The 13,771-nt window shown below is 39.2% G+C and overlaps 1 protein-coding gene across 1 annotated transcript; it reads left to right on the top strand.

Moving 5' to 3' along the window:
• Positions 1-258: 258 nt before the first annotated feature.
• Positions 259-5,042, top strand: LOC127785254 (GDSL esterase/lipase At2g42990-like). Its single transcript, XM_052312687.1, has 3 exons — positions 259-668; positions 3,098-3,587; positions 4,721-5,042. Exons 1-3 carry the CDS (start codon positions 282-284, stop codon positions 4,912-4,914), a joined length of 1,071 nt encoding a protein of 356 aa, XP_052168647.1. The 5' UTR covers positions 259-281; the 3' UTR covers positions 4,915-5,042.
• Positions 5,043-13,771: the final 8,729 nt, after the last annotated feature.

Below are 13,771 nucleotides of genomic sequence, written 5' to 3'. Positions count from 1 at the left end.
TAACCTAACACAGAAGATTGATCAATATGCATGCATGCAATCTTCTGGGCATCATGAAATCGGATTAGATAAAAAGTAATCTGTACTAGAACTTACCAAAATTTTGCAGCTAGGGGCATGTAGAGCAAGCAAACGCCTCGGAGACGGATGAACAACAAGCCCGGCTCATCGTTTGCGTGCCCTTGTCGCTCGCGGCGACGACACTATAAATACTTGCACGTAGCCAGTGACGAATCCCAGAACGAAAATAGAGAAAAATTAATTTGGGAGTACTAATTAAGATGTCGTCGCGACGACATGGCATGAAAGCCGTGGTGGTGGTGGTGGTGATCGCGCACGTCCTGCTATGCCATGTTGCCGGCGGCGGCGGGGGCGTCCCGGCGGTGATCGTGTTCGGCGACTCCACGGCGGACACGGGCAACAACAACTTCATCCAGACCATGGCGAGGGGCAACTACCCGCCGTACGGGCGGGACTTCGCCGGCGGCGTGGCCACCGGCCGGTTCTCCAACGGCCGGCTCGCCGCCGACTTCGTCTCCGAGGCGCTGGGGCTGCCGCCCGCCGTGCCGCCGTACCTTGACCCCAGCCACAGCATCCACCAGCTCGCGTCGGGCGTCAGCTTCGCCTCCGCCGGAACGGGCCTAGACAACATCACTGCACAAATCCTAGTGAGTATATAGTACGGGGTATAATATATACTAGCCTTTTATACTTTCCAGCTCTTTCAGGGTGAAAGTCTTTTTTTTTTTTCCAAAAAAAATGTATAAACATTGATCAGCCAACAAACTAATTAATAACAGGGAAGTGTTGTTCACTATTACAATAAAAAAAGGGTGACACTGTATGTGTAGAAAATTCTAGAATCAACATTGTTTTTCTCGCGCGCCGCCGCGGGACACCATTGGAGATAACCGGCATCTATGTGACGGTTGTTAATAGAAACCGGCATAACCAGTTTTTATTAACAAACGACTTCTTTGAGTGGGCTCACCATTTACCAAATCGAAATAATCATTGGAGAACCCATTTTAAAATGACACCATTTTAAGTTATCAGACATAGGTGCCAATTCTAAATAAGAACGACACATTTGACCTCGCCCTTATATACCTCTCCTTCCCTCTCGAGCAGATCGAGCAAAGAACAACGCAACGTCTCAACTGGGGGGATTTGCTCCTTAAACAATTTTGCCTTCTTTTTTAAATGTTGTTGGAGTTTGGTTGTATTTTCTTCTATGTGTATATTTCTTTTATCTATTTTGTTCATTCAATTACTTCCTAGATCTATCCCCGATGACGCGATGATAATTATTAGTAAATGCATTATAATTCTACCCACCAAGATTTAAATTGTCCTTAACGTCAATGATTAAATTCAATTATCGAGAAAACAAACTAGTAGTAAATAAAGTATATTTTTTTAGAAGTTTAATAGTACCGTCTGCTTTATACTAATTACAGCTCGCGGTTACCATCAGTCGATTAACGTTTTTTTTAAAAAAAAATTCAATAAAACGTTAAAAATTTCTATGATTCAGTAAATATAGTGCATAAAATATGTTTTTTAATTGACAGTGAAAATAATATTTGGTAGTATATGTAATAGGAATAATCAAGGACAATTTAAAAGTTGTAAATTATTTTGAAATGTACAAAGTAAATGTAAAAAATAATTCTGTCTTCATAGTTTAGAGAAAAAAATTATTTGAAATCAGAAGCTTTATTAAATAAATTTATGTTTGTACTAAATCGTGAACTGTGCATTGAATAAGGAAAAAACCATATCTTATACCTGGCGTACGATAGAAAAAACCATATCAGTTGTTGACAAATTTGCCACATTATACTTGTAATAAGTTGAGAAAACTGATAACCGCAAAATCCACTGCCACTTAGTTATTTTAATTTGCGACAAATAAAGGGAATATGAAATATTAATTAGAAGAATACTGCAAAAGTCTCGAGACAATTAAGTAACTATGCTTCATGGCCTATCCAAAAGCAAGAAACTGAACCTGGGAACCTTGTTTAGTGCACAAATTAATACTCCCACCATTCTAAAGTATAAATATTTTTAGGAATCAAGATTGGTGCTACGTATTTCTGTGGCACTGATTCCAATGGCAAATTTGTATACTTTCAACCAATCAGAAGTATATGAAGAAAATCTAACCGATTCAAAATTTAAAATTTGATTAATGACTTAGAGAAAAAATGACCGAACGTTGTAACGGGTGAAATCTATTTTAATCTTATTATTGTTATATAGTTTAATTAAGATGTGGAAATTCGCTTCGATATATGTATATATTTTTTAGAAAATCATAAACTGCAGTTGAGGTTGATCGTCTCAAGTTAACATGCAAGTTTTTTTTAAACGGATTTCTTATATGATTTCTTCTGTATTAGTAAGATCCAACGAAATTAACAACCGACTCAAATACGGATATGTATTGCTAAAAGCAAACGAACTTAAAAGCTGACTCATGTACGAATGACATACCAAAATACCGATAAAAATATCTTCAGTTTTTATAATAGTAGAGATTATAGCTGGTCATTACACGTTCCTTTCTGGTAAAAAGAAAACATTATCTAGATCGTGGCCCATGTAGGCCTGGCCGGATGTCAGCTCGCTCGCTGTCCTCTATCCGGTACTTGTAATACCGTTTCCTTTTTCTTCTCTTGGAACAAGCGAAGAGTAGAGATTTTTGATAAGTGAACAGTAATAGATTTTAGACTGGCCTTGAGAATCTTTTTTTGACAAAAACATCTTAAAATTTTATACTAGTAGAGAAGAGATATGATATTATCTTATCTTAATTCTTGCCCAATTAACAGCCTAGAAAATACAATGGAGGAAATACTTAGTGTCAGGCAGTAGACTGATCGAACTGCAGTTAGGTGGCCCTGTGTAGAACCAAATACTAATACTCCTCCAGGATATAAGTTTGTTGTTTATGGAACGGTGGGAGTACACGAGAATTAATTGAACCATAACTTGGACTAACTAACAAACCCATGCATGCATGCATGCACTCATTATGACAAGACCATAACCTAATGCAGTACTTGTCATTTGTTTTACTAATTTGCAGTCAGCAATGACCCTGAGTCAGCAGATAGACCACTTCAGGCAGTACAAGGAGAAGCTGAGGTGGGCCAAAGGCGAGGCAGCGGCACACCACATCATAAGCCAGGCGCTCTACATCTTGAGCGTCGGCACCAGCGACTTCCTGCACAACTACCTCGTCTTCCCCATCAGGGGCAACCGCTTCACCCTGCCGCGCTACGAGGCCTACCTCGCCGGCGCCGCCGCCGGGGCGGTGCGCGCCGTGCACGAGCTCGGCGGCCGCCGGGTGAAGCTCGCCGGGCTGCCACCGCTGGGGTGCCTGCCGGTGGAGAGGACGATCAACCCGGACAGGCCTGGGGATTGCAACGAGATGTACAACATGGTGGCTCTGAGCTTCAACGCAAGGCTCAAGAGGCTTATTGGGAGGCTCAACTGGGAGCTGCCAGGGGCACAAGTAGAGTATGTTGATCAGTACAGCATCCTCTCTGCCATCATTGCCAAGCCATGGGAATATGGTCAGTACCCAGTAATGCACTTCGCTTCATATTAAATTTTGGTCAGTAGTTCAGTACCCAGTATTGAACCTAGTTCGAGATTGTTAATTGTATTCAGAACCTTTTGGATATATTAAACCTACTTCGAGATTGTATCTAAGTTTCCCGAGTCTTAACACTTCCGTAACACCTTCATAAGCCCAATCGGATGTGGAGAAGATCCTTTAGGTGCAACACCATCCCTCCTATATATATAAAATAGGAGCCAAGCTCGATCAACCAACAATCAATCGTCAAAATCAGTCTATTATCTATACCTCTGTCATCTACATATCCCTCCTTTCTTCTGGCATCCTATGTCTATTCATCCTCCAATATATCCCCTAATTGCTCGTTGTCTCTCTCGTCTCTATGGCGTTAGAGGTTGTCCTAGCTATCCACCGAGTCTAAGTCAAACTGGTGTGTGTTCACGATGACAGGTTCTCTATCGGTCTCGAGTGATCGTTCAGTAGTACCTAACCCTGTGGCATTGTGTCTCCGGGTGTCTCTATGGGTTGTACACAAGATACTTAAGTGTGCCTAGGCGTGGAACCCGTTCTTCGTGTCAATGAAATTTGGTTATAAATATTTGACATTTGTCATAATATTTAACCTCACTGTTTGCTTGTTGGTTTATAAGCCACAAGCAAAAGTTAAAATTTTAAACTTAATGTTAAATTATTTAATGTACTTTTATCAATGTTTTTTAGCATTGGCTTTATTTAATTCGCTAAGACTAAAATCTAATGGTCCTACGCAAAACAATTTTATGTATCCTTACTTAGCCAGAAACCAACCATGAGATCGTTGATCAAAATTTGGAAATTTTGACTATATATTTTGTATTAAATAAATTTAGGGTCTTATGATAGTAATCTTAAAAGAAAATCTATGCATGCCATTTTAATTTGTTATTTTAAAACTAAGTTTTGAGAAATTAATTATGATCAAAGTTTTAAATGTTTGATAAAATCTTGTTTTAAAAGTCAAATATTTATGATTGAAGGGAGCATATAAGTTATGTAATCCTATTCTCCATGATTAAACGTATGATCCTAAAAATTTAAATTATCTAATCCACTCCGAATTGTATTTTTTTCTTGTGATCAAATCAGGTTTTGGGAACTCAATGCAAGGATGTTGTGGCACGGGATTTGTGGAGACAGGAATTCTATGTGCCTTGGACGATGCGTTGGCATGCGACGATGCTGATAAATATGTATTCTTTGATGCTGTCCATCCATCGGAAAGGGCGTACAAGATCATAGCCGATGCATTTATAAACACCACCTCACCTGTATTCCACTGAATTAAAAAATATATTTCACTCGTGATAATTAATATAAAAGAGCTACTCCCTCCATTCTAAATTGATTATCATATATGTTTATACACCAAGACCAAAAGTAATTTAAATCGCATCAATCATGACACCATGCCCACATTCAAGTAAAACACCATGCCAATTACACTCTTAGCATGCGCACATTATCTCCTACGACATTAATTATATTTCGATGAAATCCATGTCCATACGGTTATATGATGATCAATTTGATAAATTTTGGATTTTATTATATGATAATTAATTTGCGAAGAAGGGAGTACTATTGCAGATACGATAACTAGGTACCGGATTTTTGTTACGCAAATACCCTTGTACCTATGTGGTACTAGGCCATGCCACCAAGCCGAGTAGAAGATGAGCTTATTGTGCTCAATCTGAATTCTGAAATTCCCAAACAGAACAAATATGAGCCTATATATCATGTGCAGTATGTCTACATTTTGTCCGTTGTAACACTTTGTCCTGTCCTCATCTATACCTATATCTTATCTTATCTTAACTACTTAAAAGACTAGTAATTTTCCGTTCGTCACCAAAAAATTTCGTTTGTAATCCGTTTTGTATGCGCATTTGTGTCATCAATGTCCGATTCTTCCAATCGGAGACTAGAAAAACCAAGTTATAGCCGGTAACCCATAACAACAAAATCTTGACAATAATCTAATCTCATGGAAGCACTTACCAAAATCAGACTTTGATAGTTCGATACAACCATAAGGCAAAAACAAGAACCAGATTTCACCCAAATAAAATCAGTAAAGGATCCACCTTAAACTTGATCTCCTTCAAGCCCAGCACTAGACCGATGGCAGCTAGCCCGAATTAAAGATGAACAGTGTTGGACCACTTGATGTCGTGGTCACACCGTTGCCGCCTGCGCCTTCCTCTGCTGCCACCTACAACAAGATCCACAAAAGATGTGGTCGTCGCCAGCCTTCGCATTGCTTGGTGCCCTCCACCAATCCACCCATCGCCAGCCTCTGTCTTGCTAGCTGCGTCCTCCTCCAGATCCACCGTCGCCATGGCCACTCTACTAGATCCACCATCACCATGGACACTGCTGCCGCCTTCTCGTCCTCCTTGCCGTCATCATTGCGATTCGCCTAGCGCCGGCGCGGGGATAAGGCGAGATGCACAGTGGGTGGCTGGCGTGATGTGGTCGTGGCATTGAGCATGATGCGGTGCATGCGACCGAGCGGCGCGTGTGAGTTGAGCAACGGCACAATGAGCAGGACAGAGGGTGCGCTCGAGGCGGAGGATGAGATGAGGAGGAAAGAAGAAGGCGAAGGCATGGCAGAGGCAGAGGTGGAGGTAGCGAACCGGAGGCTGCTTGCTCGAAGGATTCGAGATTGGAACGAGGAGTGGTGGGTTGGTGGAGAGTGGGGATGGGGAGGGATTAAAGATTGTGGGCGACCTTTGATTTTCTTTTTTCTTTTTTGTTTTTTTGAGCTTCTTTCGGCTAGGGTCCTTTTTCTTGCAAACGATTCGTCTCTTGCGGGCGTGCATCACTGCTGCCACCACATCATTTATAATTGTAAATTAGAAATAAATAGATATAGTATTGTCGACGTTTTAGATCACGACTACGGTATTTGCATGGTATGGGGATCGTTGGTACCAGAGTATATACGAGATTGAGGTAAAAGAGCCAGAGACAAGGATTTTTATACAGGTTCAGGCCCCTTATACATCAGAATCAGGTAATAGCCCAACTCATGTTGGCCGAAGCCGGTGTAGCTCTTATTCATCAGAATCACACAAGTACAATATTTGAGATAACCTATCTAGTTGTGTCGTCGACTTGGCGGCATGAAACACCAACACGTAGTCGACGACGGGGTAGTCTCCCTCCTCGAATACGTACTCGGTGAGATCAAAGATAGCGCTAGATCCCTCTTGTTGGCCTATGTAGGCGCCAGATTGGGTTTGTCTAGGTTAATCTTTGATATTGATGTTTGGTGGCATATATTCGTGTCTATTCTGACTACTTTTCCCCCTCTCTTCCTAGGGGGTCTTGTATTTATACCCATAGATGTCCCCTTGTCCAAGTAGAACTAGGGAGACCAATATGGAAACAATCTGAGTAGTCCTTATTGTTTCCACGTAGAACTGTACTTGTCATTCCTTATCCAGAACTCCTTCTATATATACGAGATATGATTCCGTATAAGACTTGGTATATGGTGGGCCCCGCCGAGCTTAGTCGATTACTATTGGGTATGTGTTATCTATAACCCTGACAGTAGCCCCGACTTCAATGCAAATGAACAAGTTGATGATCTTGATCGAATACCTTGGAATAACAGTTGTCGTGCTCATTTAATCATTCTCAGACGACCGAGAAAATGCGGAGTATGCGACTAAATTCCTTGTTTTATCGTAATCGAGAATTTGGATTGAACATAAGGAATTTTGTTTCGGCAGATACACAATAGCTTTATTCTGTAATCCACCAACCATTCTTGGATAATCGAGTAATTGTAGAGTCTGCAACAAAGCCCTAAAATCTGACTTAACTGTTCTGATATCTGACTTTCCTAAAATCAATACTCAGAACAGATTGTTAGATTGAAATAGCCCCCGAGCGAACGCTCAAGGGTAACACAATATAATATGAATTTAAAAATTGAAAATAAATTGAATCTGCATGTGACGATAAAAGAGTACTCTCGCCAAAGCTACCCTTAGTTGGCTTTATGGAAAAGTCATTTTCCAAAAGGCAGCTTAAATCTTATAACAAACCAAGCTGAAGCTGACGAATCCATGGCTCAGTTAATATGCATCTAGGGAGCACTCTACCAGATATGACATGGTCGTTTGGCTCTGAAGCATCTGACAAGGACTTATCAGCTCTGGGCGCGCGTCCCCAGACGAGATCCCCTTATGTTTCTTGGAGGCTTTGTCAGAATAGAGTAAAGGAACAATATGATCGACTTCAAGACACGACGATATAAGAAAAGGGGATCAACGAACAAATTTTGCACATATAAATACTTACAGAAGTTGACGCACATGGGATAATGAGACGACCACCACACTGGGCAAAGACCAGATGTGTAGTTGTTCTCAACAAATCGCAGAGGTAGTGGGTGAATCTCTACGCCGCTGGTTGAAGACCAGTTGTAGTCGTACCTCTGTTGACGGCTGTTAAATGCTAATTCTATGCCGCCAATACCTGCATAAAACATAATTAATGAAACATCCAACATAGTGGTAGGGTTTAATTCTAACATATTCCAGGAGTGTTGGTGTATATTTGAATGTAGGTGATAAACCGTCAAAGTTGGGAGGAAATATAGACTTAAGTAAAGGAAGAATACTCTCAGGCTCAACGCCACCACCGATGTCATTCATGCTCTCGCTGAAGACCTCTTCATGGCGCCCACATACATCTACACCATCACCACCATCACAATCATGCATGGCAGAACATGAAGCGAAGACCGACAACGATGACCAGCGTAGCTTAATCGGAGGTATAATTGACCTGGTGTCTTCCGAAACCACGGGAACCTGGTAAACATAATTGTCAAGTCAGATCCACCTTGCCTATAGGCCGTGGAGCGCAGACTAAGGATTTTGTATTATTGTAATTCTTTGAGAATTATAACAAAATGCATTTTTATATGTCCATTTTATTTTTTTTACCTAGTACACAGGCATGTCCGTACATTTTATTTTACTAGCAAAAATGCCTGTGCGTTGCAACGGGTGAAAAATTATAATGATAATATACATTTTTTCATGCATAACCGTGTCAATGCAAATGTTTGTATGGATCATTTATTGCTAAGACATTCAGAAAATTGGAACATCTTCAATCTAATGGCCCAACCTCAACAATGTCAACCTTACCGATGCTTGTTTACCTAAATAATTAGATTATTTATATGACAATATCAAATCAAATCAAATCCTACACTGCATCGCAGGGTCAAATCTACACAAAACAGAGTCACTGTGCACTCTTTTCTAAATACTAACAATTAAAAATATGTTTATTTTTTAATAATATTTCCATATCATATGTTATCAAGAATAGTAGCTATACTTAACAAAAATAGTCTGATAATTGCATATAGAGACGTGCAAGGTCTACAATACAGGAGAATAGATGATGAAACAAAAGTCGTGTAGGAGATGGAAAAAAATCGATGGATCCTATCCAACCCAAGCGTCCATCAATTTTATCTCGCGTTGAGTTGGACGGTTTTCCAGAGCGGTTCTTATTATAAACAGAATTTTTCTTCTCATGTTGAGTCGGATTGGTTCTCTCTAGCCTTTTTTTTTTAGAAAAGGTGGTTTTTCTCTCGCGTTGAGTTGGACGGTTTTCTCAAACCACTTGTAGAAACAACGGCTTTTTCTCACATTGAATCCGATTGTTTTTTAGATTTGGCTTCCTTATAAACAGTGTTTTTTTCTAATAGTTTTTTCAGAGTGGCTTTTTTTTTTATAAACGGTGTTTTTTTCTGGCGCAATTTTCTCAAACCATTTTCACAAACGTTGCATTTCTTTCCGAAATTTCTTTCCTAGCACGTTTTTTTTTCTGTTTTTTACAGAAGATGAAAACCGTATTTTTCTCGTGTTTTTTTTGCTTTCTTTTCTCGTGTGTTCTTTTGCCTGTTTTTTCTGACATTTTTTTCTCGCGCATTTTTCTTGCTTGTTTTTTCTCGAGTGTTTTTTTTTTTGCTTTTTTCCAATATAGGAGCACAAATGACGAAACAAAAGTCGTGTAGGAGATGGAAAAAAAATTGAAGGATCCTATCCGACCCAAGCGTCCATCAATTTAGTTTTTTTTTTGACATTTTTTTAGAGCAGCTTGTTTTTTTATAAACGTTTTTTTTCCTGCACGGTTTTTTCTTACAATTTTTTCCTCGCATGCATTTTTTTATTTTTTATGGACGATGGAAATATTTTTCCTCGCGTGTTTTTTTATTTTTTAGGACGACGGAATCCTTTCTTTGTGCTTTTTTCTAACTTATTTTCTCACGCGTTTTTTGCTTTTTTTTTTCTTACACTTTTTAAAACCGTTTTTATTTTATCGCGTATTTTTTTATTTTTAGTTGTACGATGAAAACTTCTCTTTTATATAGTTAGATTTGATTTGATTAGAGATAGAGAAAAGATATATACAGTCTCGCGTGTTTTTTTATTTTTTACGAACCGTTATTTCGCAACTCTTTTAATGTTTTACCTAATTTTTTGGATTTTTTTTGTTTTTTTTCCTTTCATAGGAATCATATTTTTTTTGTTCTTCCCGTTTGTTTTTAAGGGGAATCGGATCTACGATTTTTTCGCCTTTTTTTGTCTGATTTTTTTGTTTTTTTCACCTTTTATCGGGGGAATCGGATTTTTTTTTAGATTTTTCTCCGTTTTTTTTGTTTTCCCCGTTTTTATGGGGAATCGGATCTACGTTTTTTTTTTGTTTTTTCGCTACTTCTCCTGCGAATCGGACTTCTATTTTTTTTAATTTTTTTGCCACTTGTTCTCGGAATCGGATTTTTTAAGGGTGTATTTTTTTAAAAAAATTTTGCCACATCTTATGTGAATCGGACTTAGTTTAGGTTGTTTTTTTCGCTATTTATTTTATTTTGACTGACGAAGGAAACATTTTGTATTTTGAGTCGGATCTACCGATTTATTTTGGTTTTTTCACCTTTTATAGGGGGAATCGGATTTTTTTTAGATTTTTCGCTATTTTTCTCCGATTTTTTTTGTTTTCCCCTTTTTAAGGGGAATTACATTTTTTTGTTTTTTCGCTACCCCTCGGAATTGGACTTCTACGTTTTTTTTTACTTTTTGCCACTTCTTCTCGGAATCGGATTTTTTAAGGGTGTATTTTTTTTATTTTTTGCCACATCTTCTGGGAATCGGACTTTTTAGTTTAGATAGTTTTTTTTCGCTATTTATTTTATTTTGATGGATGAAGGAAACGTTTCGTATTTTTTAAGTAAGTAGAGATTTTACTTCCTTGGGTGGAGAGACGAAAATTTAATTTTCTGTCCAAATACATTGCATGCAGCGGTGAAAAGTAAGAGAGAACACACACACATGCTCGTCTCTCCATCGTGTTGATTTTTTTACTACTACTTGCTCGTGATCATTTCACGTACACGTTTAGGTTCATTGGTTGTGCTCCATTCAAGGAGCTAAGTGCCTAAGACAAAATTAGACTACAAGATCACCGGTGTTGTAAGCTTGTGTACGTGCTATTGGTTTCCCTATTCCTCTCTCCGACACAGATAGGATCGAAAATTTGGAAATTGTGGTATTTTTGGTTTGAATTAATTTAAAATGTTAATCAAAATTTGATCACATCTAAAATAAATTTTGCTAAATTCTATTTTAATGAAAGATTCAGAAAACAATTAGGATAAATAGTTCCTGTCAGAAGGGGTGACAAAATCCATAACCTCGGGCAGTGTTTGTCAAATGGAAAAGGAAAATGATTTCTCACCCATCTTTAAATCCTAACCATTTATTCTCCCTCTTCTATTTAATCCTAACCCTTCATTCATTTCCCTATCTCAACCCCACCCCTCATTTCCCATTATCCAAACACACCCTCGATGGTTTAGATCTTGTTGGCGAGTGGGAATCAACCATACAGTTCAGGGATACATGGAAATGCAAAACAGTTTGAATTTTTAAGTTACTAGTAAAGTGCCTGTGCGTTGCAACGGGAAATGTTGTATATCAATTTCAAATTATATTAAGTGAAAAGATATTAAATAATCATTGAGTGAAAATTTGTTGAACATAGGAAAAAAAATCTGGCAATCAAAGAAACTAGAAATCATAATAGTTATGTAGATTAATTTCAAGCAAGAAATTTGTTTTCATTACAGAAGCATAATCCAAGCTTTCTGTCGCATAAAACAATCTTACAGTGTTTATTAAATTATAAAAAGGCAACATAGGTAAAAGCCTGCTACGAAAATTTGATGATGTCATACAAATTAAAGCACAAACATTAAATCTAGAACACTAAGGATTTTCAGATATGGTATTTCTCATGGATGATCACCTCAAATTAAATTATTCTATATAGGTAAATAACTACCCTAATATTGTGTATTTGTGATACACTTAATAATATCCCGTGCGCCATTAGGTATGTTGCTTTCACACTCATTTTGTTGGTACATCAGTAGATTTAGCAAAAAAAAAATTGCATTAGCTTGTCACCATCCTGCATATGTATTTTCTTTGTAAGTTAAATATTTCTAATTATATGATATAATATTCAAATGATCAATGCCAGTCAGGACTTACATTAATAGCCGACAAATGTAATTCTTCATTTTTCCATGTATACATGAAGAGATGAACAAGAAGACCCGATCAATTTCCCCCTCAATTTCCTTAATTCCCTTTTTCTTAGGAATTAAACAAACAAGTTCTTAAGGTTTAGATGGGTTGGGAAAGGGTTCATGGCTTCTGATCCATTACCGCCCCTGCTCTCTAGGCATACCGCGTGCATACACTCGCCGCGCCGGCACGCCATTCCCTTCTCATCAGGTCACGCGTCACGCTCTCCCCCCTTCTTCCGCCCCTTCTTCCCTAAAATAGGCAATTCAAGCACACCATAGCTGGAAGCCAATCCGATCGATCCAATTGAGATTCGGTGTGCTTGGCTCCTATCGGCTTAGAACAAGGTCAATAGTATGGCTAGTTGTTTGCTCTAAGTAATGTGTTATTTTGTAGTTTATACCACAGACAACCAATACAATAGATTGGCTATTATGTTAACTCTATCTTATTAATTAAGAATCAATTATGCATGCACATATAAAATATATATGATCAAAATGAAAGTACATCCTTGTGGCCATCTGTGTTGTTGCATACAGTCTGCGACACACAAAAGCTTTCCAAAGCTAAGCTTGCCATGACACTTGCATTTTGATTGATCTATGTGAAGATCCTGAGGAGGCTGACTTTCTCGGACCTGGCCGAGGGAGCACACTGGGGGGTGGTGCTCATGTCGCTCAGCCGCTCTCCGTGCAGCGACGGCGCTGCTCGTGCTCGCAGCTGCGGCAGCGACCTGCGCTGCAGGCAGCGATGACCATCACTTGGCGAGGCACCTCATGTCGTCGTCCAATTCAAACAAATCAGAGGCTAACTTCGACAAGATTTACATCGAAAAGGAAACTGCGAGTTGTTCTCTGGGTTGATAGGGATCGGGCATGACCTCCACGGACCGATCGAGAAATCTAAGAATTAATCGCGATGGTTGAGTGGAGTGGAGAGGAGACACAAACCAGGTGACCACGGAAAAGGAACGCCGCGACCGGCGGCTGAACATCGGCATGCGCGTGCAGTCATCGATCCGGAGAAGGGCCGCCCGCTGTCTAGATCTATTTGCTACGCACGGGATCGTTCGCGATGGTTGTGGGCCCACTAAGGTCTTGTTTGGTTAATCATCGTGAGGGTGGAATTAGAGAGAATTCATTCCACACATGTTGTGGTAAGGAATTATTCCCTCTCAATCCTCTCTAATCCTCTTCAATCCCCTCCAAATCGAACAAGACCTGAAAGTGTTTTCTATCGTTGGGGGATTAGGGGAGCCGTTATTTTCTTGTTGAGTGCGGATCGCGATCCAGAGGAGTCGCGCGATGGTGGTGCGGAGGAGCACGATGGGATCGCTCTGCAGCGTTCGATTTTTTATCCATGCATGGTTAATAGATCGCGTGTCTATGTTGGATCGTGTGTGTTGGCTTCACCATCATTAATATGGATTTTTTAAGTAGCAGAGATTATCCAATAAGTGAAGAATATGTTGTCTCTTTCTTAAAATAAATTATAATCATTATCA

This window comes from Oryza glaberrima, chromosome 9 (genome assembly GCF_000147395.1).
Source record: "Oryza glaberrima chromosome 9, OglaRS2, whole genome shotgun sequence".
Taxonomy (NCBI): Eukaryota; Viridiplantae; Streptophyta; class Magnoliopsida; order Poales; family Poaceae; genus Oryza; species Oryza glaberrima.
This window is presented reverse-complemented; position numbering and strand designations above follow the sequence as displayed.